The sequence below is a fragment of the Podarcis raffonei genome, chromosome 4 (genome assembly GCF_027172205.1).
Source record: "Podarcis raffonei isolate rPodRaf1 chromosome 4, rPodRaf1.pri, whole genome shotgun sequence".
In the NCBI taxonomy this organism is placed as follows: Eukaryota; Metazoa; Chordata; class Lepidosauria; order Squamata; family Lacertidae; genus Podarcis; species Podarcis raffonei.
This window is the reverse complement of record NC_070605.1, coordinates 39614888-39641716: the sequence shown is the minus strand read 5'-3', so window position 1 is coordinate 39641716 and position 26829 is coordinate 39614888. Positions and strand designations below refer to the sequence as shown.

Sequence of the window (26829 nt, the reverse complement as noted above, 5' to 3'; positions counted from 1 at the left end):
GCAGGTTTGGTGCCCCCCCCCTTACTGGGATCATCCTCATCAGCATCACAGCCCATGTTAGAGCTCAAAGTTAGGCACATTCTTCTCATTGGTATCAAACACTGCAAAACATATTCTCCCTCCTTGCCTCTTGGAACAATTAAATCAGACCCTGGCTTTGCTCTACAGAAAGCCTTGTGTTTCTCTCTTTACAGAGCAAGTCTTTTTCCAGATTGTTTTTTCCCCTGATTTATTTTTATTTTTAGAAGAGCAAATTATTTCACCAGTAGAGTGGAGAAGAAGATTGCCGAGGTGCAAGAGAGCAAGTTCAATAAGACACAAGTACAGAAGGTAACAAACTGCAGATAAATACAGAAAAACAGTCTTTGCATAGTTCAGAAACGAACATCACAGGGCATCAATGTGCTGTGCGAAGTGGTACACATCAAGCACACAGGTCCACATTTCAGGTTGAAAGGTTGCAGCTGGAAAAAGAAATCCAAAAATCTTAGAAGGGAAAACTTAGAAGCAGATTTTTTTTTTTTCTTTTTAGCATGAACATTAACTAGCTATATTTTTTTCCCCAGTCAGGCCATGCTGTAGATTGTGTGAGTGTGTGTTTAAAGGTGGAGAATGTGACCTATATGATCTGTCTTGGCATGCCGTATCCCGTCATCCCAGACTGAGACGCTCCCTTGTTGCTCCCCATTTGGAGACCGATGACGTTCTGTCCTTGACGAAGTTGCTCTTCCGAAAACCCTCGCCGGTTCTTTTGTGCTTTCCTGTGAAGAAGATTTTGTAAATGTGACAAGCCTGAAATTAGTTCTCATTTGCACATCGCTTTGAGCACTTAGGTGGATTGGTGAAGCAGATCTAAAGTGGTACATGTTCTGGGCTTTAATTCCTCGCATTCATTTTGCTTAAAAAGGAGCACAGGTACAGTAAGTGCTGTAGCTCTCATCCAGAGGACAGCAAAGGGCAAAGCAAGTGGGGCATGATCAGAGAAAGACTCCTACTAGAGCGGCCTTCCTCCTACCTGGTGTCCTCCAGATGTTTTCAATTGGACTACAACTCCCATCATCCCTGACTAATGGGCCAGTGCTGAGTCCCAACGTATCTGGAAGGCAGCAGGCTGGGGAAGGCTGTTCTAGAGTTTAGACAGCTTCTGATGCTTCTTAGAAAGGTTCCCATCCACCCTAAAGATCAGAAAACTAGATCTCCTGGGTTTGCTGCTGTTGATGCATTAGCTATGCCCACAAAATAGAGGGGGGGAAATCTTTTAGCATGGCCAAATCAATATAACGCTTTCCCAATGGCTGAGGTCTTAAGTAATCTGGCCACCATCCAGCAAAACACTTAAGTGGATGCCCAAATGATCTGCTAGATTAAGGCAAGAATGTTGAAGACTGAGCACCATTGTCCCAGGAGCTGGTGTTACAAAATGCATAAAATGCCAACTCTGCAATGAGTTGTCCAGAAAAGTTGGCTCTCTTACACTGGTGTATATTTGCTTTTTTATTTTTTAAAAAAGGTTTCATTGCAGGTTCTGGATGATTTAGTCACAGCTGCCGATTAATTTGCACAAATCGGATAACAGAGTTCAACAACAAAACTTTGAGGAGAGGCTCCATTTTTAAAAGCACACAGCATGCAATACATTTATTTGATTATGAATACAAATGTCTTTGGAATTATCTTAGGGAGATGAAACTGCTTATCAGAATTTGAAAAAGGGCCTCGTGTGCCGTAATTCTAGCAGCCTCTTTATGACAATCTTTCATAGCACTCTTCCTTCATCCCACCTCCAATATTCAGTCAGCCTCTGGAGTATTGCCTCCTCCTGCTGGTTTCACATATGAATACAGTGGGAAATTATTTAGAAATTTATTTAGAAGTTTAGAATCATCTGTAGACAATTAGATGACTATATTATGTGATGCAATGGGTCAGTTAATGTAGGGTTGCCATATGTTCGGAATTTCCCAGACGTAGCCGAGATTCAGCAGACTGTAACAGCGTCCAGGCAGAAATCACTTAAATGTCCAGAAAAATCCAGATGTATTGCAACCCATGTTGGAAATGTAGATTTTGGTGAATTTCCCTAAAAAATACCTCAAAAACTTCTCTTTTTTGAGATTTTGCTAAAACATAATCCTGCCCACAGCAGCCCCTGGATAGGCTTGAACCACCAACCTCCTGTTAGCCCATTAACTAGGGTTGCCATATTTCAAAAAAATTGGCCAAAGTTGTGGAACTTTTTTTTTTAGCAAAATCTCAAAAAAAAAGAGGGTCCAGCAAATTCTGGACATATAGCAGCCCTAGTAAAAATACAATTTAAGGCCATACCTCCCAGTGCATTAGAATTCCTACAACAACAGAAAAATAATTAAGAGGGCCACCAAAACTCTCAGCAATTTTCATGTGACCCATTGGGGTGGGTGGGGGATGGAGGTTTGGGAACCACCCTGCTCAAAGATTGACAATATGAATTCAGAAAACGGTCAATTTGGTGCTGATTGACACATTTAGTCTACACCCAAAACATGGCCCCAGGGGATCCAGGGAAGAGCTATAGATCCTTACCTGTGAAACCAGGCTGGATCCCCTCTATAGCATCCGTCATCCCTTGTGACGGCTTCACTGCCCAAAGCCATTAAAGTTCTTTGTACAGCAGCCATGTCCTTCCCTAGAAAGGCAGAGGAAGAGAGAGATTATTTACTGCTATGTAGTTCGGTTGTAGTTTTGGCAGTACTGTATAGACACCAGTTCAATCCCAGAAATCCCCAAGGCTTTGTTATCCCATTATGTTTTCTGTTTCTCTTCTGGTCTCATGGGCACCATCAGGGTTTCCCTCACCCAGAACCGCTGCTTCTTTCACCTTGCAAACTGTGGCATGGTTTGCAGTTGACACTGGGGTAGTTCTGCAATTCCCCCCAATGCAGTGCAGTTTGGGGTGTTATTTTCACCAATATATACATTCCCCCCCCAACACTTTACACTACTGTGCACATTTCTGTGCATGATACTTGACATTGTAAAATTTGGAAAAGTGTGAATTTTGGAGGATGAATTGTTTTTGGAATTAGATACGTTTGCCTTTAAAGGTGAATTGAATCAAATTTCTCCTTCATCCCTAATTCCTAAAGCTATGAATACTGAAGTCTGGGCCTGCCCATTCTGTGTATATCTCTGTATACAGCACACTTAACTTAGGACCGGCCATAAGCCTTCTCTGCTTATGCCTCACACTTTGCTCCATGTCCAAGGACCTCATTGCCCTTCCACTACCAGTCAGATCCCTTCCTTGTGTCAAGACCAGACCCTACACTGATCCCTCAGTCTCCCCATTTTAGCAAGCCAATCCTTCCACATAAAAATGCTTCCCTTTGCAAACCTTGGTCTAAGACTGCATCTCCACCATACATCTCAAGCTGTATCACACCTCTTTAAACAATCGGGCCTCTCCCAAAGAATCTTGGATCCTGTCTTTTGTTAAAGGTGCTGAGAGTTGTTAGGAGACCCCTGTTCCCTTCACAGAGCTAAGATTCCCGAAGAGGTTTAACAGTCAAACCCTCTTCCCAAGGAACTCTGTATAGTGCAGATGGGGCCTTAAATTGACCTAATTGCAGAGAGACTGATGCGTGACCCCACTTAACCTCAAATCTAAAGTGGCACAACAATATTGAAAACCATGGAGCGCAGCATGTGGAAAGAGAAATCACTGCTGGAGCTACTGCAGGGGAAAGTGACTGTGTTTATTGTGGAAATAGGCTGCCACTCATTTCATACCAATCCTTGTTAGAAACATCATTCTACTCATTAATCTTCACAGCAGTCCCAAAGTAAATCAGCTTTGCTATCTTCATTTAACAAAGGCAGGGCGATGGTCTGGGGCAACAGAAAGAGGTAGCATTAAAGTAGGAGGCGAGGGCTATTGATGGCTATATTCTGCAGCCACACAATGCTTCGAAATATCCATGTCCCGTTTTAAGCAGGCTATCCTGGATCACAGAAGCCAATCCTGGCTTCAGTTTGGATCCTGGAATATCTCATTTTTTGGTCCAACGCTCTGGCACAAGGACGCTTTGGTACAACCCTGCTGACGATCACCAGAGCGCCAGATTGGAAGTCATTTTACCAATAATTTGTTAATTATATTATATGACTTATGCTGTACTTGTGAGGTTCTGTTCTATTATTGTTATTTATTGTTTGCAAGCAGTCTGAGGATTCGTTTGAATTGGAAACAGAATAGAAATACAATCAATTGATCAATTATGCTGGTGTGGGAGCCAAGAGTCTGAGCTTTAAACTGGGAAGGTGTCTTAGATCAAATCTCACCCCAACCGTAAATTCCTAAGTGATTTCTTAATCTCAGCCCCAAACTGAATCCCCACTCAGCCATGAAGCTCACTGGGTGAGCTTGGGCCGCTCACCGTCTCTCAGCCTAACCTACCTCACAGGGTTGTTATAGGGATGAAATGGGAAGGAGGAGACCCATGTAGACCACCTTGAGCTCCTTGGAAGAAAGTGTGGTGTATAAATGTAATAAACATAAAACACAAACACAAAACACGTACCAGAAATATGGAGGGGAGAGCGTCATAGCAACAAGCTCCTCATTCCATCCAACACATACTTTATTGTTGAATGAACAGGAGCACAGGTGCTTTAATGAACACACAGAGTGGAGCCTGCACCCACAATGTTCCAAAAACATACACATATTTTAAACTCCTGCAAAGGGCCCAAGCAGAAGCCTTTTCCAGCCCTGCATTCTGTTATAGCACACTGCAAATCATGGCTTGAAAATGGCTGTCCCAAGTAGTTGATCTCAGTACAGTTCAGGAACTCAGAACTCCAGATCAACAAATGATGAATAAATACACCCAGGATCTTCAAGTTCTGTTCTAAGCTTTTCTTACAGGGCTGGGGGACCTGTGACTCTCCAGACATGACTGGACTGCAGCTATCATCATCTGCTGATGCTTGGCCATGCTGACTGGGGCTTATGGGAGTTGGCACCCACCAGTATATGGAGGGTTACAGGTTCCCTACCCCTGTTCTATAATTAGGTAAAGGTAAAGGGACCCCTGACTGCTAGGTCCAGTCACGGACAACTCTGGGGTTGTGACGCTCATCTCGCTCTATAGGCCGAAGGAGCCAGCATACAGCTTCCAGGTCATGCAGCCAGCATGACTAAGCCACTTCTGGTGAACCAGAGCAGCGCACGGAAACACCGTTTACCTTCCCGCCGGAGCGGTACCTATTTGTCTACTTGCACTTTGATGTGCTTTCAAACTGCTAGGTGGGCAGGAGCTGGGACCGAGCAACGGGAGCTCACCCCGTTGCAGGGATTCGAACCGCCGACCTTCTGATCGGTAAGCCCAAGGCTCAGTGGTTTAGACCACAGCACCACCCGCGTCCCTTATAATCATTATAATTAGGGATGGGCAAATCCATCAATTTTAGCTCTCCCATTTACCCATTTTCTGAATCTTAAATTCAGCTCTCTACATTCTGTGTCCATTTGCTCAGCCAGGCTCAGCTGACATTAAATTCCCAACCTTGGCTCAGTCAAAGATATGCGGGCGTAACTTGCCCGTCCCATATGATGTGAAGCTCACTGATCTGAGGCCAGTGTAAGTCCCCCAAAAGGGACACTCCAAGGTCATGGTAGAGGAAGCACCAGAGAGAGCAGACTTAGGCTGGCTCCTAAGCCTGTTCCACTCAGTCATGTAATCAGGCAACCTGGCACAGAACACAGTTTTAATGGCTCCCCTCTGCCAGGGTTTGGCAGAGTAGCAGCAGCAGCCCCATTGCTGAATGTAGTTTGGGTATGGTGCTACTTTATGTGAGCTTATTTTACACCTGCATGTTTTTCACCAGCTTCCTGTAGGATTACTCCCTATCTTGCCCCATGGAGGCAAAAGGGAAATGAGAGCGTGGGCCATATGTCTTACTTTACAGAACACAATCCTCTCTTTGAGGAGGTCCAGGTTTGGTCCAAGTTCAGCTTACAGATAAAGATCCTACACGAAGGGAGGAGAGCAGCGTCCTTGAAGTTTCTCATCAAGATTTAGCACCTGGACCAAGCAGGCAAACGGATCACCTATTTACCGTATTTTCGTATTGTATTTCTGTGTAAGTTATAGTCATTATTTGCAATTATATATAAATTAGCACATGCAATTAACACATGCAATTTTTTGGCAAACTGTAAGTAAGCCCAAGAAAGGACTTCAGCCACAGGAAGAAGAGCTTGCTTCAGCCTTCTCCCCTGAGAGCTAGTAGCCACATTCTTCAGGGCTTTCAGCTGACGCTGTCTCAAGCCTTCCTGGCCATTATCGTCATTACATATCTATAAAAGGACCATGGATGCAAAAGTCACAGTAAATGGGTTAGACGAGCCTGCAGGCTCATAATCTAATTTAAAACACAGAATGAACAGAAAGGAGGGGAAGTGGATGGTTTGTTGATTGCTACATAGGACTAAGAAATAGAAAATAATCAAAACCAAAGAAAACCGAAGAATGAGTTGGTTGTGAAAACTGATTTGTGTTTTTGTCTTGAATCATGTACACAGATTAGACAGCTGCTGCATGCATGCTTTTTCTTACACAGGGATTAGCTCCATGTGAGAAAAATGTCATGCGTGAAAAGATTTTAACATGGCTACTTTTCTGGAAGGTGTACATACGTAGACACCCAGTAGTGGTTCTGGGAAACAACTCATTGTGTAAAGTGGATTCAAATCATCACATGGGTTGACGATAACTCTAGTCCTCCAAAGAGAGAGAGAGAGAGTTTTAGGAAGGGAAAACAAATCAAAGATGGAGGGAAACTGTTGAATCAGATGGTGAAAATGAAAGATGTTGCAATCTTGCGCTCAGAAAACAAGCAAAACACTAGTGGCCAAAGCACTGCATCCCCTTCTTGCGTCCCACTGACTGGGGTTGAAATGAAGAGAGATATCCCTCTGCCCAGCTAAGCCAGCCTCCTACCACCTGCTGGATGTGTCAGCTGGTGGGTAGGCCACTGGCAAAATTCCTGCTGGTGGTAGCCAGTGGAAAGCCCTAAAAGAAGGCATTCCGTGGGTGACTGAGAGAGACTGAGCCAGTGTGGACCCTAGATGGGTTGGACCCTGAGCTGATTTCACTACTGTCATGCAATGGCTTAGGACCTGATCACTGCACCAACTCCCAGACTGCTTCAGTCTGCTCCCCACCCACTGTGCATTGCAGGACTACAGATGTGGTGGTGGTTTCGCTGTTCCATACAACCCTACCGGCAAAGGGAAGGGAGGTTTGGATTGCAGCCTAAATCGCAAATGACTCTGAATCCTATCTCCTAACCCAAAATTCTGACCAAAGCTTGAAGTGTTAGCAAAATTTAGTTCAAGAATTCTCTGTATGCTGTACATGACTACGTACAACTCTCTTCCTTTGAGTTTCTGAGTTATAATATGATCAGACAGTTGGGCAAATATCTTTAAAATGCGCACATGTTGTTCATGGTAGGAATACATGATGCTGTCTTCTATTGAGTAAGTTCCATTGACCCATCTTGCTTAATATTGGCTGCACTGACTGGCAACAGCTCTCCAGGGTTTCAGACAAGAAGTCTTTCCCAGCTCACATCTGAGGATTGAACTCAGAACTTTCTACATGTAAAGCAGTTGCTCTACAACAGAGCTATGGGCCTTCCAGAAAGTAATGGACAACATGCTTAACAGTTTGGGCTTGCTATTGGCAAGAAGAGGATTAGTGGTTGATCTATAAGTTGTTAAAAGAAGTCTTGTACTTTGCTAGTGGATATTTCCCGTGTGAGTATGAACATTCAAGGTTACTAGATGTCCCCTGGCATTTAGGAGCATGCTTTAATTCCAGAGCATAACAGCAGCATAGAAATGAGACAGAGTTCCTTATTTTAGAAACCTTATTGTGGACCATGCTGACTGGGGCTGATGGGAATTGGAATTCAAAAATGGAGGGCCATAGTCTCCCTATCCTTGGCCTAAATGCTAGCTGTGAATTGCCCCATCTTCCAGCGATGGAGTAAGACCATGTAGATTTGGGGTTCCGGTCCAGGTCCAGGCCCGGCCCAATCCAATAGTTTGCCCTGACTAGGTTACTTTAGATAGCCTCCTCTGCCTCACTCAAGCATGAAAATGGACACTGTTGTGGGAATACTGTTCATAGTGAAAATTGGATATTACCACAGTTTCTGCTGAACCTTCTATAGAAACTACCCTTTCTCTTAGATTTGATTGGTTTCCATCAAATTGATATATTTTTCAGTTATGGATTAGTACAAAAGATGCCATAAACTCCTGGAAAAAATATAAAATCTCTCAGAGAAGATAACAAGCTGGGAAAAACATGGTTGTGACACAACAGAAACAGAAGAGAAAGATAATGACATCAGGGAATTTTCACCCTAGAGACGCGCATGATTAGCATCAGTCTAAGTAGTGTAATATAAAGAAGGCAATTGTCCCTTCAATAAAAGCTCATATAAATGGATATTGGTACCTTCCCATAAATCCACTGTCTGGAAAATATCTGTTGTTCGTATTCCATAGATTTCTGCCGCTTTCAAGAATTGGGAAATTTGCTCCATTTGCTTGAAAGCCATCTTTGATTCTGTGATCTTTGGAATGGGTTCTTTCCCCTTGGGATGTAAACTGTTTATTAACTTGCACAGCAGCTGGGAGATTAAAGATAGAAGCAGAAATGAAGAGGGGGGGAAATCAATTAGTTCCAGCTGACTAAAGACAACATGTACACGCTATTGAGTTTATGGTGTGGGTGCTCTGGTGCCACTCACGGAAGGAAATCTTCTCAAAAATCAAATCAAATAACAACTGAGAATAATTCTGAATGTGTTAGAAGCAAATAAGGTTTTTTATAAAAAAAATGCAAGCCAAAGCTTCCATTTCTGCAGCTGGACCAAACATGCATGGATGTACTCAGGCGGACAAAATCAAATCATTCGCTAAAGGTTACATAACAATTGACAGTTGTGTGGGAGAGCAAAACGGTAGCTGGAGTCCAACTGTAAGTGCTTCCATTTGGTATACTGTTAAAAACACAATGCCAGAGGCTCAATAATTTGCCATGTCTTATATCTCCAGGGCAAAGGACAGCATCTTTGTGCTTATTTGGTTTTAAAAAAAAATCCAACACGTCATTTAAAGTCTTCAGGATGTTTACAAAAACAGATCAGGAATGTAGCATAGCACATTTTACTTTTTCTTTTCTTTTTAAAAACCAACTGACTGGTTTCTAAAGAAGATAAACCTGCTATTAAAAGCTCAGCTAAAAAAAAGAAAAGAAAAGCAAATCTGTTCTTCTAATTGTCAGAGAAATAGTTACCGAATTATATAATCTGCCCATCTGTCTCTATGCACATATACTGGCTATTGTTTCTAAAACCTCCTGATCATAATAAGCAATTGTTTTAAATATTTTAATTGTCCTAAAAGAGAAAAACAGTTTAGAAATGAAATTGATACTCTTGGTAAAATGTAAAGTTAAATTCCAATCCCTAAATATTACTTTGTTACCTAATGATTTCTACAGGGTTTATATGGAAGTAGGGTTGTTGCCGGGGGTGGGGGGTGGGGAAACACTGCCCAAGGTAATTGATTAGCTTTCTCCAAAGGAGCTGCGGAGGGCAAAAGTTAAGGAGCAAATCTTAAAGCGCACGTTATTATTGATGCAACATCAGGCTATTACTTACTGTTCCATCCATTAACCATTTCTGGAAATGTTGCCTTCCGGGAGGGGGGTGCTCTGTGTTTTCACCACACTGTATGATAATCCAGTCCACCAGCCGACTCTCCAGTTCTGTGTCATATTTCTGTTCGATCTTTTCCTGGACTTCTCGGCTTAAACCATAGCTGGGTCCTCTGTTGGCCATCTCTAGGAAGAAGAGAAACCACTTTATTTAATTTGCAAGAGGTGCAAAGTGCTGAGCATCTATTACCCAGCATCTATTCTGAATATCCTGGAAAGGGATTACTACACAATCCCAAATGCATTACAAAAAAAATCAAAATCAAAAGCCTCCTAAATTGCGATGCCAGTAAAGGGTTTGTGTGTGCTTGCATGAAATCATCAAAGCTGACATTTCGGCTGCAAGTGAAATTTCTGTCGTTGCTAGGAAGAGATGTAAGCATTTCAAATTAACATTGCAATTGCCAGCAAATCCAAAGGAATTAAAAGCAAAAAGAAGGCCAAAAAAAAAAAAGGTCTATTACAGGACAACTTGGAATAGCCTTTCGGTGACGCAGGTGATCTGGTGATTTTCAGCAGTGATCTGGGTCCAGAAATGCGGAGACCATCAAAGCAAGAAATGTTGGTAAAATTTATGAAGAGTCGAAGGCTGCTGCGATGCTCTGCTGCTCCTGGAACTGCTGCTGTGGGAGCATCGTGATCTGAAGAAGGCTGTATTGATTTGATTTTCCTCACAGATGAGGAGGGTCAAAGCAGGGGCGTTGCTAAGAGCTATTAAAGAGGCCCTCCTACTCTGTCATGGCCAGAAAAGGATCCCTATTCATCTCAGTCCTCTGCAGCCTGCTCCTCTGCACACACTTCTGCTGCTTTCACTCCTTGTATTCTAGGCTTTGGTACTCACTTCTACGTTCTTATGCTGCAGCCGTTGTCATGGTGCCCAAGAAGACTGCTATTAAAAATACTCTCCCGATTACATCCGTTCGCTGTTGGCTTCTTTAAACCCAAGACAAACCTGCAGAAAATGCATGGAACAGAGCCCGTAAAACAACAGCAAATAAACAGCAAAAATCACCAGTGTAAATTCAAAAAAGGTGACTATTTTAAACTGCTTGAATGGAAATAAGAAAGCTAAACAGCTAAATGCCATCTCAGAGGAGGACAGAGTTCCCCATCCTCCACCCCAATTCTCTGCATTGCAGTGCCGGACAGAATATTCCACATTCTTCAAAAGTCTAGAACTTTTCCAGTTCTGACTAAGCAAGCTTTGTCATATGCAGAGCTGTGGGTAGCAAGCAAAGGTGCATGGTGGGCCGCAACAACAGCTGTTCAGGACAAGCCCAAGATGCTTTGCTGCCTGAGCTGAGACAGCAAATGGCGCTCCAACCCTGAAGGCAAGATGCACGGCACCGAAGGCCAGGACATCAAATGGACAAGTTGTCTTGGCACCTGAGGAAGAAAAGCCCACCAGCATCTCTGCCTGCATATGTAATGGTATGATAATAGTAAATTAAATAGCTAGCAATTTCTTCGCCTTTCATGATACCTAACCTGAGGTGACCACCTCAGTCCTGCTTATCTATAGTAAAGGGACCCCTGACCATTAGGTCCAGTCGTGACCGACTCTGGAGTTGCGGCACTCATCTCACTTTATTGGCCGAGGGAGCCGGCATACAGCTTCTGGGTCATGTGGCCAGCATGACTAAGCCGCTTCTGGCGAACCAGAGCAGCGCACGGAAATGTCGTTTACCTTCCCACAGGAGTGGTACCTATTTATCTACTTGCACTTTGGCGTGCTTTTGATCTGCTAGGTTCACAGGAGCAGAGACCGAGCAATGGGAGCTCACCCCGTCGCGGGGATTCGAACCGCCAACCTTCTGATCAGCAAGTCCTAGGCTCTGTGGTTTAACCCACAGCGCCACCCGCGTCCCGCTTATCTATAGTACCAGCTCATTATTCAATGGCCTTTGACACCACCATGGGTTGTGCCTGCTGAACTTAGACCAGAGAATCTCATTCTATTGCTTGCATTGCAGGCATTACACCAAAATGTTGGTTTGTACTGGTTCATATGAAAGCTTGGGGAATGATGCTTTGAAGGCTCCCATGTGTGTTTTGAAAGCTCCTGCCGTGCAAAATTAGCAAAGGGAGAATTCTTCCCCACAACATCCATTTTGTAGGTATGTGTGTTTTCCTCCCTTGCATATGGGGAAACCATTCAGATATCCAGTCCTGAAACGAAGGACAAGGCAGCACCTCCTTTTCAATTACAGAAGCCCACCAACTTAGCAATTGAAACTCTGTCCTTCAACAGAAGGAAAAGGTCAGCATCTTCAGGAGAAATGGTTGGGGGTTTCCACTTCTACACAAACACAGTATCTGCCATTGAGATGACTCAGCTGTCTCACTCTGCCTAATGCTAGGGCTGGTCCTGAGTCCAGCAAAAGGTTTGTCACATGAGTATGCTGATTATGTTTCCTTCTCCCTCCTTTCCATGCCACTTGAGAGAACTGCCGTCATGTACTTCATATATAGTCATTCTATGTTGCATCTTTTCAGATTTGCAGCCAAGCCTGTTCCATACATTCCCGACTGTTCAGATACTCAAGACGTGAGCTCTCTGGTTTATGTAATTCTCAGACTCTCCTGGCTTGACTTGAATACATGAAAAATTTAGTGGGTGACCTCATTTCCCTGCAAGATTTCATATTGTGTACTGGTATGTATTTATTTTTAAATATGTCGCCTGAAAAATTTTCTTATGTAACTCAGCTCTCTTAGAGCTCATCCTACTGCACACACAGCATGCTGTTCGTGATAAAGAAATGAGGCATCTGTGGAATTTTATTTTTTTTAAGTACTGCCCCAATCGTGTACAAACAGCTAGGTTGCATATACTGATAACATTCAATTTTTTTGTTCTGGAAAAGAAAGCTATGAAGAGGGTCTATTATTCTAGTATCCCTGTAATACAAAAGGGGTTTTAATGCACTGCATTTCCTTTGAATTAATTCATACAACTCTATAACATGGCAGTGGAAGGTTATTTGTCCTTTTGTCACTTCAGATCCACTTCCAACAGGGTGAGTCATACTGTAAGGATTGTAGTCAACAAACGAATAGTCATCACCTTATCTTTTATGTTGTGAACTGCCCTGTGATCTTTGGGTGAAGGGTGGTATACAAATTTAACAGATAAATAAAAATACTTACTATAAGCATTTGGAAGAGCCACGCCACAGTGGTAGATTTCCTTGCATGCAATAAGTCCCGTGTTCAATCCTTGCCATGTCCAGGTAGGACCTAAAATGCTAGAGAGCCACTTGCTCTCCGTGTAGACAATACTGAGCTAGATGGACCAGTGGTCAGACTCAGTGTAAGACAGTTTCCTATGTTCAAGGAAAGAACACTCTCTCTCTTGGTGGGGAGGGCTCTATAGCAGGTGTGGAGGACCTTTGGCCCTCCAAAAGTTCTGAATTATTAACTCCAGGCAGCTGCAGGAAGCAGGGCCAATAGCCAGGGATGATGAGATTTTTAGTTCTTTAACCAGTGCCAATGCTAAGTGGAGTGTGGCGCCTCTGCAAATCAATGTTCCAAGCTGAAATGCTACTTTCTTTTCCTCCCAAGGCCAGACATACTGAATATGTACTTTAAAAAAGAAGGAAACAGAACGTGACTTTTATATATGTGGCTGTATATTGGTGACGGGCAGAAAAGAAGAATTCTGAATTCTGGCATACTTGGATTTGATATCCCGCTTTATCACTACCCGAAGGAGCCTCAAAGCGGCCAACATTCTCCTTTCCCTTCCTCCCGCACAACAAACACTCTGTGAGGTGAGTGCGGCTGAGAGACTTCAGAGAAGTGTGACTGGCCCAAGGTCACCCAGCAGCTGCATGTGGAGGAGCAGAGACGCAAATCCGGTTCCCCAGATTACGAGACTACCGCTCTGAACCACTACACCACACTGGCTTTCTCTATTTTTATTTTTATTCTACTTGAATAAAAATTAAACGATTCTGGCAATGCACACAAAAAATGGTACTCTAATGTAGATAAGCATGGTATGTTTTACAGTTAGCATGTGCTTATTTCATAGTCACTCTTTCCTCATGCAGTGCATAATCAAAATCAGCCATTGAAAACTGTTCCCATGGGTACACAATGGGCACTATTTTCTGCTTTGTAGACAGATGGAGACAGCGCAAACAACAGATGCAATATAGTCCAATATAGTTTTATTGAAAAATTGGGCTTCAGACAAGCCGTTCATGTCAAGAGCTTTTCAGTAAGACCAGGAGGATTGTTCAGACATCTTAGTGCCCACAGTCAAATATGCATCTTTGAAACCCATTGATGATATCACATCACATGCGCTTTCAAGAACTGTGTCTTCTTTAATACAAAGGCAGGATGGAACAGTGAATGTCACCAGGTCACAGGAAATTATGTAGGCAGAATTAGCATAGAAATTAAAGGGCAGGAAGCAGGTCAAGATCTGGGAACCCACCACCCGGAGGTGCTATGAATAGCAGTTGTACAATTCCTAAGGTTAGGGTGAGTTAAAACAAAAAAACACCAGGGTTTTGAAATGATAAATATTTTACTCCTATTTTGGGGGGGTTGGGTGGGGAGGAACATCTTAAAATGTAGGAGAAAATATGGTGGAAAATGGCACTGATAAATACACATGGCCAATATACACAGAAGTAAACTGGCACACTTGAACCCTAAATGCATTGGTTTCAAATTCACAAGGGCCACCTGATTATATAAGCTGCTACAGCGTAAAGCTGCACAGACAAGAAAACGAGACAGTTGCAAGCTGATGCCTGAAAAACAAAGACCACCACCTATTTCCCCATATTGATTGTGGTACCATGAGTCAGCAATCAGCCTTCTCCCCAGTCTTCCAAAGGACATGGTAAGAGGTCATGTGGTCCAGCTGGTGATTCCTCCTGCTTCCCTTGGAAACTGAGTAGGCATTACAGTGATCTAGTATCTTAAAGAGAAAAACCCAGTGGGGACTTGGATGTGTAAATCAAGGGAAATGAAAAATGTTACTGCTTCACACTCTGCTAAAATCAACACAGTAAATTCAAAATATGGGTTTTGCTCCAAAGAGCCCTATTAAATACACCCTGTGGCCTAGGCATGGTTTTAAGGCTTTTTGACTGCCATTGTTTCTTTGAACAGCAGGCAGACCCATGCCCAATCATGAACTGCTTTTGCTAGTCTCCTCAGTTTCAGAAAGGGGTTGCCATATGGTACAGCAGACGGCCGTTGAAGAACAAAGGCGGAGCCCAGATGCCCCTCACGTGTGCAGAACTCTCAGCTACCAGACAAAGCTATGAATATCTGCATGACTGATTTCATCAGGCACCTAGATTTATTTCTTAGATTTATTAGTTGCTTGTCACCTTCCATGGTCTACAAGCAATTTACATATAAAAGAATAAGTGTATGTACATTATACCAATGAAATTAATATTAAATACTAAAATTCACAAACACCACACACACACACACACAAATAAAAAACAAAACAAAAAACAAATGCCCCATAAGTGTCACTGGAAGCTTTGGCAGCATGTTAACAGCAGAACAAAATCAGCTCAGTCCATCAAAATTACATCCCTTGATTGGGAAACTAGGCTGATGCGGCCTAGAATGGCATTGGCTTCTTTTTTTGCTGCTGCATCATTAGTCTGTGGTCTACTAAGATCACTAGATCCTTTTCATATGTACTACTGGAAAGCCAGATGTCCTACCTAAGAGTAAAACCTTTCATTTGTCACTACTGAAATTCATTTTGTTAGTTTTGGCACAGTTCTCCAATCTGTTTGGGTCAACCTGAATCCTGTTTCTGTCTCCAGCGGCAGTGGCTACTCCGCTGAGTTTGGTGTCATCAATATGAGAATACTATGTTTAAAATAAGAACTCTTAAATTCCAAATTTTAAAACAATAAAAGCAGTACAATGAGAACTATGGCTGGTTGTGGCAGAATATAGAAACTGAGCTGAACATCTATGAAATATCCACTGCATCTCAATTAGCCTTCTAACTGTTCAAATCAAATTCCACCCATTTCCCCATACACGTTACCAGCTTATTTTGTTCATGACAGCTGGGGCTGTTTTATTTCCCAGACAAATCTGTAGGGGGGAACAATAATGAAGAGTTTTAGCACTACAAACCTAATCAAACCTGCCACAGCAAGAGGCATTTCAAATTAATTGAAACCTGGCAATTAGAACAGGATTGTCTTTATTGACCATGAATGTTAAAAGAAATTTAACACTGCAGTTGTGAGAAGAGAAATGTCTGCCCTTAAAGTCATCTTCCTTTGCTCAGATGTAGAAAAAAAATTCAAACAGATAATTCATTTCTATTTTAAGTAAAGATGTCCTAAAACAAGACAGTAATGGCCAACTTTTCAAATCGCACAGCAGAAGGAACTATAGCTTTGGACATGATGACATCTGAGATGAGGTCAAAACAGCATTAGTTTCATTCCAGCTGTTTTAATGACTGAAAGGAAGGCATCACACTCCTTTTTGCTTCTGCTTCTTGAAACTACTGTTTCACAGCATGTCTGATCCTGGGTCAAAAGGCTGTAATAATTGGATTTACCCAACAGCTTTTACATGCTCCATATACATTGCCCTCATTTCCTGCTTATGTGCATTTCTCAGGCAACTGGTTGGCCACAGTAGAGAAAAGGATGCTGAATTCAATGGGCCTTTGATGAAGTCCAACAGGGATCTCACATTCCTCTCTCACTAATACAAAGTAAAGCAAGCTAGTATTATGCCACTAGTTTAGATAAGGATATGATAGTGAGGTAGCAGCTTCCTCCAAAGACTGACTCATAGATGTTAAGTATCACATTTTTAGCTACTGCACAACACTGTGATCACTACACAAGGATTCTTAAAAGTCATGTTAATTCAAAATGCATTTTGAATTTCAAGCTTTATTTCTAATGAAGAAAAAAAAATATTCAGCAGTTATTGACTGCAGTAAGCTTTGACCATGTCCACTCTCATCTTCACTGGGATGAAATGCCAGCTGGTTTCTTCACTCCTAGAATTGTCTCTTGCACCTTTTCAACAAACATTTATGTAGTTTTATGAAAAATTATTGTCCAATTTTGCTTCCCTGTCCTCTCCCCTTTCCCTGCCATAGTCATTCGGATTATAAAGCTGCAGGGAAGAACTATTGCCGATAATCTGCATATAGAATCTAAACCACTTTAGGATCTGAATTTTCTGAAGGAACTGATATATAGGAAAGCAACATACTATCAACATACTATCAGGAGGATAAGATTAGATCTACACCTTTGGAACATGGTGATTTGGTTACTCAGTAACATTTTATAGTGGAATAAGCAACCAGGGCTGCCTCGGTTTGCCACTGAACTTGCTTCCAAGAGAAGTATGAAAAGCACAGCCATACTCCAGGCCCGTACTAAGTGATCAGCTGACCTTTTTCTTACTATTGGTTCAATGGTCCAGTCATGAGCACTGCATATACACTACGAAGGACATTCCACTCCTTTACAGTCCGCACCAGAGTAAATTTTAGCAGGGCTATTTGACTAATCCAGAAAACCTACTATGAAAAATGTAAGCATGTTGGAAGTCATGGATGAAAGAAATTCAGAGGACAAAGTCCTGCAGTGGTTTAGCTGCTTGAGGAGTAAAACATCCCACTCAAAACTCTTTATAGATAAGCCATTCAATTGTATTGTTGGATAGTGTCATATATTGTATAAAAACACACTTCAGAACAGCATCTCTTTTTATTATTAAACGTATTGGATTGCATAAGAATGTTAACAAAGAGCTACTTTTTGTCACAACAGTTCAATTCAGGTTATAGTTTAGGCAGTGTCATTTAATTCCTTCCAAAGCCCATTCGGTGGATTAATTTCTAGCACCTAAAACAAGTTTCTACTACACATGCACTTCCATATATATGGCATTTCTTTTAGTACAAATTTAAGATAACTGTTTTATCACTGACTTTCTATAGTATGGGACCATTTTCTATGCTCCAACCTCCCACCAGCACAAATAGCTGTGGAGATACACAACAGCAAGATAGAAGAGACCAAGAGCTGATACTAAATCTACCCAAACTGAAAAAGGCAACTCTTCAATTGCATAAAGGGCTATGATAAAAGGCTTTTTCTTGTACCTCAGAAGTATTAACTGGCTGTAGCCAAATATAGAAATTATCAGCGACAGTTCTCATATCAAGTACTCAGAAATAATAATAAATGTCCTCAGATGTACTTATGCAATATTCTTGATTACAGGAAGGTACAATGTCAACCAGAAAACTACAGGTGCACTACAAACTTATGCTTATGTTATTCGACAGGTTCAAACTCAGGTCACCCAGGCTTGTGTTGACATGTAGCATCACATTCTCAAGTTGCAAAACTACGTTTGCAACCTTGCAATTAAAGGCATCCTCCTCCCTAGAGATGTGAAATGCTGTGCTGCGAATCCTTAAGGTGTACCACTGAACTCCAATTGCTGAAGAGTCTCAGTGGAAATAGCACCTTCTGAGATGGTAGGGTTTCCACATGTAAGAACTTAATGTAAGATCTGGTTAAATGCTGCAAAAAAACCACACCATAATTTAGAACTTATTTCTTCCATATATTATTCAGTAAAAGTTTTACTTTTCTGCATTTCACACACTGGTTAGAATCCAGTGAAGCGGCCCTCCGTGTGCACAGGGAGCATATCCTTTGAAGAAATGCCATATAGTCAAGGCAATTCTACCTGCAATAACCAGCAACATGAACCAACCGTTAAGGTTTTCGATTATAACCAAGAATTACAACAGAATAGGTCATCCCACATTTGAACCTTTAGTTGCATGATCTAGTAATACTGCCTTTCTGCTGCAGAAATGTGGCTTCAAGTATAAATCTTTTAATATTATAATGAACTTTATATAAAAATTTTTTTATTAGGAATGAATGATAAAAGACCTGCTTCCCCTCACCTAAGAAAGGGTATGTTGTGTAGTCAAAAACCAAGAACTGTGAGAAATGTTAACCTTAGGATTCAATGGTGAATGGCTTCCTCAAGACTACATGTCTAACAGTATTATCTAGTAACAATCTTATAACTAGCACAGAGCAATTCCTATAACAGAATTTTATTTGCAAACTAGGTCTTCTGTTTTGGAAAGCCTGACGATCTCACCACTGGCAAATGGAAGCACTGACAACCACAAGATCAGGCTTGTGAAATTACACAAAAGTCCACATTACAAATCTGATCTTCTTTGGCAGACTACCCACGGAAGTTTATCAAAAAGGAACAGCAATCTTTGACTTGTTTGCATGTACTAGGCCCTACACACAGCTGGAATCAAGCCCCACTCACTGTAATTTCCGGTTGTGTTTAGGCTTCTGAACGTGAAATTCCCCCAACACATGTTCCTTCTTTGGTGGAAAGATAATTGTTTTTGCTTTTCCTTTGGTGACTGAGTTAAAAAATAATAAGGAACAGTTCCAGTGGCATGTAACTCCTTTATAGGAAGTACATCAATAATTGAAACCCATTTTAAATAATTCAATATTAAGCATGCTTTCTCCTTACATTCTCTCTACACTATGAAAACCAGGTGCATTCATTCATGCTAGAAATAACAAACATTGCACATATATTTCAGGTACATTTCTAGAAAGTTTGACTTGTCAAGTTGTATTTCACAACTCAAGTGGGAAAACTTTACAATGCATATTTATTTTTAAGGTGTACAAAAGGGTGAAAAAGTCACACCGTACTGCAAGTAGTAATCATTGGCACAAAAATACCTGGGTACAAAAATATAGGAAATGTATGTTGCATAAAAGGGTCAGTGGTGATTTGCATTGAGCAGAAGGGTTTAAACAGCAGCATTTTCTTCACATTATTATTTGTGCAAATGCATCGTTAAGAATATTTACAAAAAAGAGAAGAAAACTAAGCAAGGAAACCATGGTAGGGCTCCAAGTGCATCTAGCTGACCAGTTACCCTCTGAAATGTCCTGCTGCCCCGACTGAGCAACAGAGCCCATGTAAACTTCCTCTGCTTCTCTCATTAGGGAATTCATGCTAAGTGCTGAGCTCCTCAATTAAGTCTTCCACTGTGTATATGATAAGTTTGATATCTTCCTTCTCTTTCATCCGATGGTGACCAGCTTTGCGGAGAATAATATCCACATCTGTGCTAACAACGCGTTCTGCAATCTTCATAGAAGTCTCCCACGGGACATCCTCATCTTTTATGCCATGGATAAGCCTCACAGGACATTTTATGGGAAGAGGGCTAGTTAACACACAGTGATTTTCTGCTTCCTGGATGAGTCCATATGGCACAGAATAAACCCCTTCTTCGTTGTGCTTGGTTGGCACCTTCCATTCACCTTTTTCTTCAATTTCCTTTTTTAGCTAGGAAGTAAAAACATATATCTATCTATATATATCTATTACAAACTAAACTCACAAGGCAGGACCTGAAAGTCACTCTCCATCCTAAGGTGAGTTTCTCCAAGTGTTAACTGATATCAGCACCTCACCATCACATAATTATGGACCTGCATCATCAAAGGAACACCAAGAGTAGGAGAGGAAGTTCAAAACAAATCTTTTTCACAGCTGGGATAGGCCACATGTAAAGTAGTGATTTTATCAAGTAAATAATTGTTATAAGCTTAACCTGCTGTTATGTACCGGTTAAGAAAAAGGGCTACAAAAAACTAGGAAGGACAAAGCTTGATTCTGCTGTCAATGCACTATGAAGATTCTTCAGTTATCAATACATCCAAAAACCATTTTCAGGACTTGTCACACCAAGCACCAGCAGAAGAAATAAAACTCAAAGCAGAATATTCAAGTGAAGGTGCAAAGGACCAGATCTATTCTTAATAATTCCCACTGTGATCTAGTTGGGAAAGTTAACAAGTTGCAATCTGCAACAGTTGGAAAGTGAACAAACCCAGATTCTTAGACAGGGTTTAGATAATGTTATTCATCAGCTTTATAGAGATGTTAAATAGCTTAGGAGAGCCTTGCTCAATGGGTGGAGCCACAGCAATAGACCTCCCAGAAACAGCATCGCTGATGCTAAAGTTGTGGCAACACAAACACACCGGCAGAGCCAATCTAACGTTGCTGCTGACATACCTGTGAACCCCAACCTCACTGGCAAATCCACTGTCACAGAAAGTGCCAGTGATGCGCCTGCCGGGAGGCTACTGCTGAAGCTCTGCCCCAATGAGCACTCATTTAAGAGCCTGGGGGACACGATGGAACCCTGTAGGACCCTGTACTGTCAATGCCACAGGGCCAATCAGCTGTTGCCCAGTCATGTAAGTGACATTTCTCCACACACATGCTGTCTATAATAACAAAAGCATTTTAAGTAGTGAAGTAAAGCGTACAAAAAAGAGGGCTACTTAAAAAATCAGCGAAGGCGTCCTAAAAATGTCAAGTGTTTATTTGACAATCCTCAAGAGGCTTGCAAAAGTTGGAAGAATTGTTTTCTGTGGTGCTTTTTCTGTCTGACATACACTGTGTACAGTGGTACCTCGGGTTTAAATACTTAATTTGTTCCAGAGGTCTGTTCTTAACCTGAAACTGTTCTTAACCTGAAGCACCACTTTAGCTAATGGGGCCTCCTGCTGCTGCCGCGCCGCCGGAGCCCGATTTCTGTTCTTATCCTGAAGCAAAGTTCTTAACCTGAGGTAATATTTCTGGGTTAGCGGAGTGTGTAACCTGAAGCATATGTAACCCGAGGTACCACTGTACTCTTAAGACAGAACACTACTTCTACATGAAAGAAAAGAGTGCCTATTTTGATCAGGAAAGCCTTATTAGTCCTCCTTACCTCTACAGGAAGCTGTTGATAAGTTGATACTAGATAGTCTGCCGCTGCAGCTACTCCAACTAGTGCAGCCACCTTCTCTGGACGAGCAATTGCAGCATGAAGCATCAACCATCCGCCCAAACTGGAACCAACTAAAATCTTAATGTGAGACCAGTATTAGTTAGTTTATTGCGAGCTCATTAATCAACTGCGCCACCATAAACAAAAAGGGTCAGGAGATAAAGCCACTTTAAGTGCTATGAGGACTGTCCAAGAGAATATGAACACCAGTTGACATGGCAAGCACATCTGCAGCTGTTATTACTTAGCATAGTTCTTGGATGGTTTAAATATGTTGGCTCTATTGCTCTAAACATATTTTAAAATTTTATTTTAGAGCTGTGTAACACACATGCTTAAATATGCTCTCAAATGAACTTTTTAAAAAAGCAGTTTTACTCAATTGTCTCATGAACAACAATCATTCAGCAAATGTTATCAACCAGAAGCCAATTCCCAGCAGCATTGTGCAAATCTGGGAACGTGAGAGATATCCAGTTAGACTATGGGTAGGCAAACTAAGGCCCGGGGGCTGGATCCGGCCCAATTGCCTTCTAAATCCAGCCCGCAGATGGTCTGGGAATCAGCGTGTTTTTACATGAGTAGAATGTGTCCTTTTATTTAAAATGCATCTCTGGGTTATTTGTGGGGCATAGGAATATGTTCATTTATTTTTTCCCCAAAATATAGTCCGGCCACCCACAAGGTCTGAGGGACAGTGGACCAGCCCCCTGCTAATAAAGTTTGCTGACCCTTGAGTTAGACAGTTCCTCCAGTGCAAGGAGTTTTAGCTGTGCCATGCAACTTCCCGCTCTCTCCTCGGGTGCTCCCTAAATCTGTTGCTGGGGTGCTTTCCTCTCCCTGGGGCATATTTATAAGGCATGCAGGGAGAGGGGAAACTCCTTCCGCTAGTGGAACTGTTTAGCTGCATATATTTGCTTCTTTGAACGCTACACAGACTGAAAACATATTCAACAACTTTTATTCAAAAAAGAGGGCTTGGACTACATTCACAGGGGCTGCCAATCTTTTCGGAACTGTGGGGATATTTAGGCACCATAAACCCTGCACAACCAATTCTACTGGCCACAGCAGAAACCTTTTTTTTAAAGGGGGGGGAGCTTAATTTCAGGAAGCAGAACACCACACTAGCAACCCCTGTACTTGTACCTGAGAGAATTTTTTATGCTAGGTTTAAAAATAAAGACATAGTCAACCTGTGGTCCTTGTGTGAGTTCATCCAATACCGAAAGTACATCCTTCCGCCACTTTCCCAACGTACATTCTTTAACATCGCCTTCTGAACTTCCACAGCCTCTATAGTCAAACCTGTGAAATTAGGCAAGAGAGGGATCTCAATAAAAGCATAGCTTTGCACAAATGACACTCAACAGGGCCACAAAATGAAAAGTCTGGAAAACATTAACAATACAAAGAGCTGGAATACATTTCATTAACATTTACAGAAGGTTCAGAATAATAATAATTTATCAATATAATTTATTGAAAGGTGTTTGCATTTAATTAGCATATACTTCTAAGACATACCTTACAAAAGCGTGGCCCACTGATTTGCAGTAGTCTTCGAGTGCAAGTGCCTTGTTACCATTCATATTTGAAAGAAAACCTGAGAGGAAGACAACTCCAGGATTCTTGCCTTTTAGCTTGTGATAGGCTAGGTTTGGATTATCAGGACGGCTAAGAAAACTGTGTGAGGATTTTTGTCTGCAACCTAAACAGAAGACATTTCTAAGCCATGTATGTTTTGCCTATTGACAGTATTGATACATATCATCTGGAAAAGCTAGCAGTGGTCTGATGTCAGCTGGCGAACAGCCTTTCTGCAACTTTTCAGTATTATTGTTTTCAAAGTAAAAAACAAAAACAAATCGAGACCAGAATGTGCAACACACATATCATATGCAAACATTGTCATCTATCGAGGTAGATATTCATAGAAATAAGAATCACATGAATGTTTTAAAATTATATGCATTGATTTGACAAACACTATACAACGAATTAATGCATATACAGAAAATAAACCATTATTTTTTAAATTTACCTTCCACACATCCATCAACATCAGGGTGGATTTGATTTAAATCATGATTTTAATCATGATGGAACGGGGATCCGTTCCAGAGCCCCGTTTGCATCCTGAAACGAATGCAACACGCGTCTGCGCGTTGCGATTTGCCGCTTCCATGCATGACGTCATTTTGAGCGTCTGCGCATGCAGTGAAACCCGGAAGTAATGCATTCCGTTACTTCCGGGTCGCGGCGGAGCCTATGTGGTGGCAGGAGCCTATGGGCACAAAGGAAGGCCTCTGTGGGCAAACGCAGGCACCCTAGCGGTGATCCCTATTCCAAGGGCACACCCAAAGCTGAAGCTGCATCTGGTATGCAGGCTGAGACCCTACCTGCCTGCAGACTGTCTCACTAGTGGTACATGCTCTAGTTAGCTCCTTCTTGGACTACTGCAATGTGCAGTACATGGGGCTGCCTTTGAAGGTGACCCAGAAACTACAATTAATCCAGAATGTGGCAGCTAGACTGATGACTGGGAGTGGCTGCCAAGACCATTTAACACCGGTCCTGAAAGACCTACACTGGTTCCCAGTACGTTTCCGGGCACAATTCAAGGTGTTGGTGCTGACCTTTAAAGCCCTAAATGACCTCGGCCCAGTATACCCAAAGGAGTGTCTCCACCCCCATCGTTCAGTCCCCCACTGAGGTCCAGCTCTAAGGGCTTTCTGATGTTTCCCTCACTGCGAGATGTTAGGTTGCAGGGAACCAGGCAGAGGGTCTTCTTGGTAGTGGTGCCCGCCCTGTGGAACGCCCTCCCATCAGATGTCAAGGAAATAAACAACTATCTGACTTTTAGAAGACATCTGAAGGCAGCCCTGTTTAGGGAAGTTTTTTATGTGTGATGTTTTATTCTGTTTTCAATCTGTTGGCAGCCACCCAGAGTGGTGGGGAAACCCAACCAGATGGGCAGGGTACAAATAATAAATTATAATTATTATAGCCATCTTCTGAAGCTAAGCAGGTCCGGGTCTTCTGGCCTGTGCTTCGAAATGATACTACTTGAGAAGAACCTTGTGACTTCAAACAAGCTTGCATCAACTTTATGGTAGAGTGTGATTTCTTGGGCAGGAGGAAGGGAGGCTTTGTCTGCCCCAGGGCTACACTGCAATTCCAGGGACTCACATGTCCTTGTGAAAACAAAACAGTGCGGTGGGAATTGGGTGTGGCCAACTGTCTCGCACAATGCAAGTGGCCACACAGAAATGACACAACAGTGTTCAATCTGGAGTGACTTTCTTTAAAGCCTCATGGCTGCCCACTTCTCTTTCTCTTCCTACCTTTTTCTCACCACAAGGGCAGCCTTTGTAGTCCGCCTCTGGCTGGGCAGGCACGAGGCAGTGATGGCCATCAATTTGGGTGGCTTTAAAAAAAAGGCCGAATTCATGGCAGAGAGGACCACTGGCAGCCACGATGGCTACTATAGCTGTCAACGTTTCCCTTTTTTTAAGGGAAATTCCCTTATTCCGAATAGGATTCCTCGCAATAAAAGGGAAAAGTTGACAGCTATAATGGCTACTGTTTGGAGCCAGAGGCGCTTCTGAATCCTGCTCGCTGGCTTCCCTCCGGGGCACCTGGGCGGCCACCGTGAGAGAGGATGCCCGACTAGGCGGGCCATTTCCTGACCCAGCAAGGACGTGGGGGGGGGGATTGGCGGCCCGCCAGTTGCCGGACTACAACTCCCATGATCCTTCGCCACAGGGCTGAGGGGAAAAGGAGTCCGACAACACCTGGAGCCTCGCCCGTGTGAAGCCTCGGCAGGAACCCACGGGAAGAAGAGGCGGCGGCGGAGGAGGCGGAATGGCGCTTCCATCGCGCTACCGTCCGGCCGAGCCACGCCCCCTCGCACTTACCCGGCAGCTGAGGGAAGCCCACCAGCGCCGTCGCTCGAGCGGCCTCTGGGCCCCAGCAGCGGCGGCGGCGGCTCTCCCGCCACAGGACTCTCGCCGCCCCCGCCATCGCCCTCCAGCGCAGACACGCTAGCGAGCGCACGCCCCTTCCCCTCGGGCCGCTCGGCGAGGAAGCGAGTGCGCATGCGCCTGGCCAGAAAGTGGTGGGTGGAGCCTGTCGGTTTTAGACTACGCATGCTCGAAAAGCCCGCCGGGGGGGGAGGGGAGGGGAGTTATGTGGGAAGTGCGGGAAAGGCGCGCTAAGGTGAGGAGAGCCGGGCTTGGAAGCGGGCAGGATTTTGCTGTCCGTCTTCATGACTGCTCGCAGTGAGAACCTTACGGGCGGGGTAAAAATGAACACTTGAGAGGGAATGGGAGGGAAGTTTGGGGTTGGGCTGGATGACCTTTTGAAAACCAGTTCTATGGAAACTGCCTGTTGCTGCTTCCTCGCCGTCAAACCCCGGTGACACTAGTTACGGTGTATTAGATTGTCCCAAATAATAACACAATAACCGGCCTATTACGAAGCTGATGTAAACGTGTTTGTTTTATTTATTTTTTTGCTTTCCCCTCCCAGTCTTACCTCCCTATGGGGAATCTTATGCATGCCCCGAGGGTGGTTTAATTATTTTTAACTTATTTCCCTACTCTATGGACGGATGCTTTGGAGTTAGGGAGGGAAAAGTACAGGACAGATCGTGAAGCTGAGGCTCCAGTACTTTGGCCACCTCATGAGAAGAGAAGACTCCCTGGAGAAGACACTGATGCTGGGAAAGATGGAGGGCACAAGGAGAAGGGGGCGACAGAGGACGAGATGGTTGGATAGTGTTTTCGAGGTTACTAGCATGAGTTTGACCAAACTGCGGGAGGCAGTGGAAGACAGGAGTGCCTGGCGTGCTCTGGTCCATGGGGTCACAAAGAGTCGGACACGACTAAACAACAACAACAACCCCCAGAGCAGTATAGTTAGTCTGCACTGACTCAGAGAGGCTCTTCAGGGATTTAGGCAGGGAAAATTCCCAGCCCTATGTGATGATGCTTGGGATTGAACCTGTGAGCTTCTGTGTGAACTACACAGCCTCTCCCCAGTTAGGACGCAGTTCCCCCACATTCGTGTTCAGACATCCAACTTACCATTAGCCTTAGATCCTGCAAGTTGTAGGAGACTAGCTCAGGTTTGGGACTAGCTCAGCCT

At 43.0% G+C, this 26829-nt stretch overlaps 2 protein-coding genes across 4 annotated transcripts; both read right to left on the bottom strand.

Moving 5' to 3' along the window:
• Positions 1-215: 215 nt before the first annotated feature.
• TAGLN3 (transgelin 3) lies at positions 216-13262 on the bottom strand. Of its 2 annotated transcripts, XM_053386320.1 has the most exons (6): positions 12930-13262; positions 10621-10731; positions 9724-9905; positions 8514-8688; positions 2563-2665; positions 216-761 (listed from the first exon to the last, which is right to left on the bottom strand). In XM_053386320.1, the coding sequence occupies exons 3-6, from the start codon at positions 9901-9903 to the stop codon at positions 620-622; spliced, it is 600 nt and encodes a 199-aa protein (XP_053242295.1). In that variant the 5' UTR covers positions 9904-9905; positions 10621-10731; positions 12930-13262; the 3' UTR covers positions 216-619. The 2 variants fall into 2 exon arrangements, with proteins under 2 accessions (XP_053242295.1, XP_053242294.1); XM_053386319.1 differs by lacking the exons at positions 10621-10731; positions 12930-13262 and adding an exon at positions 10244-10601.
• A 6000-nt stretch (positions 13263-19262) lies between these two features.
• On the bottom strand, positions 19263-25786 carry ABHD10 (abhydrolase domain containing 10, depalmitoylase). Of its 2 annotated transcripts, XM_053386317.1 has the most exons (5): positions 25599-25770; positions 23206-23389; positions 22875-22986; positions 21619-21756; positions 19263-20180 (listed from the first exon to the last, which is right to left on the bottom strand). In XM_053386317.1, exons 1-5 carry the CDS (start codon positions 25702-25704, stop codon positions 19845-19847), a joined length of 876 nt encoding a protein of 291 aa, XP_053242292.1. In that variant the 5' UTR covers positions 25705-25770; the 3' UTR covers positions 19263-19844. The 2 variants fall into 2 exon arrangements, with proteins under 2 accessions (XP_053242292.1, XP_053242293.1); XM_053386318.1 differs by lacking the exon at positions 23206-23389 and having other exon boundaries at positions 25599-25786.
• Positions 25787-26829: the final 1043 nt, after the last annotated feature.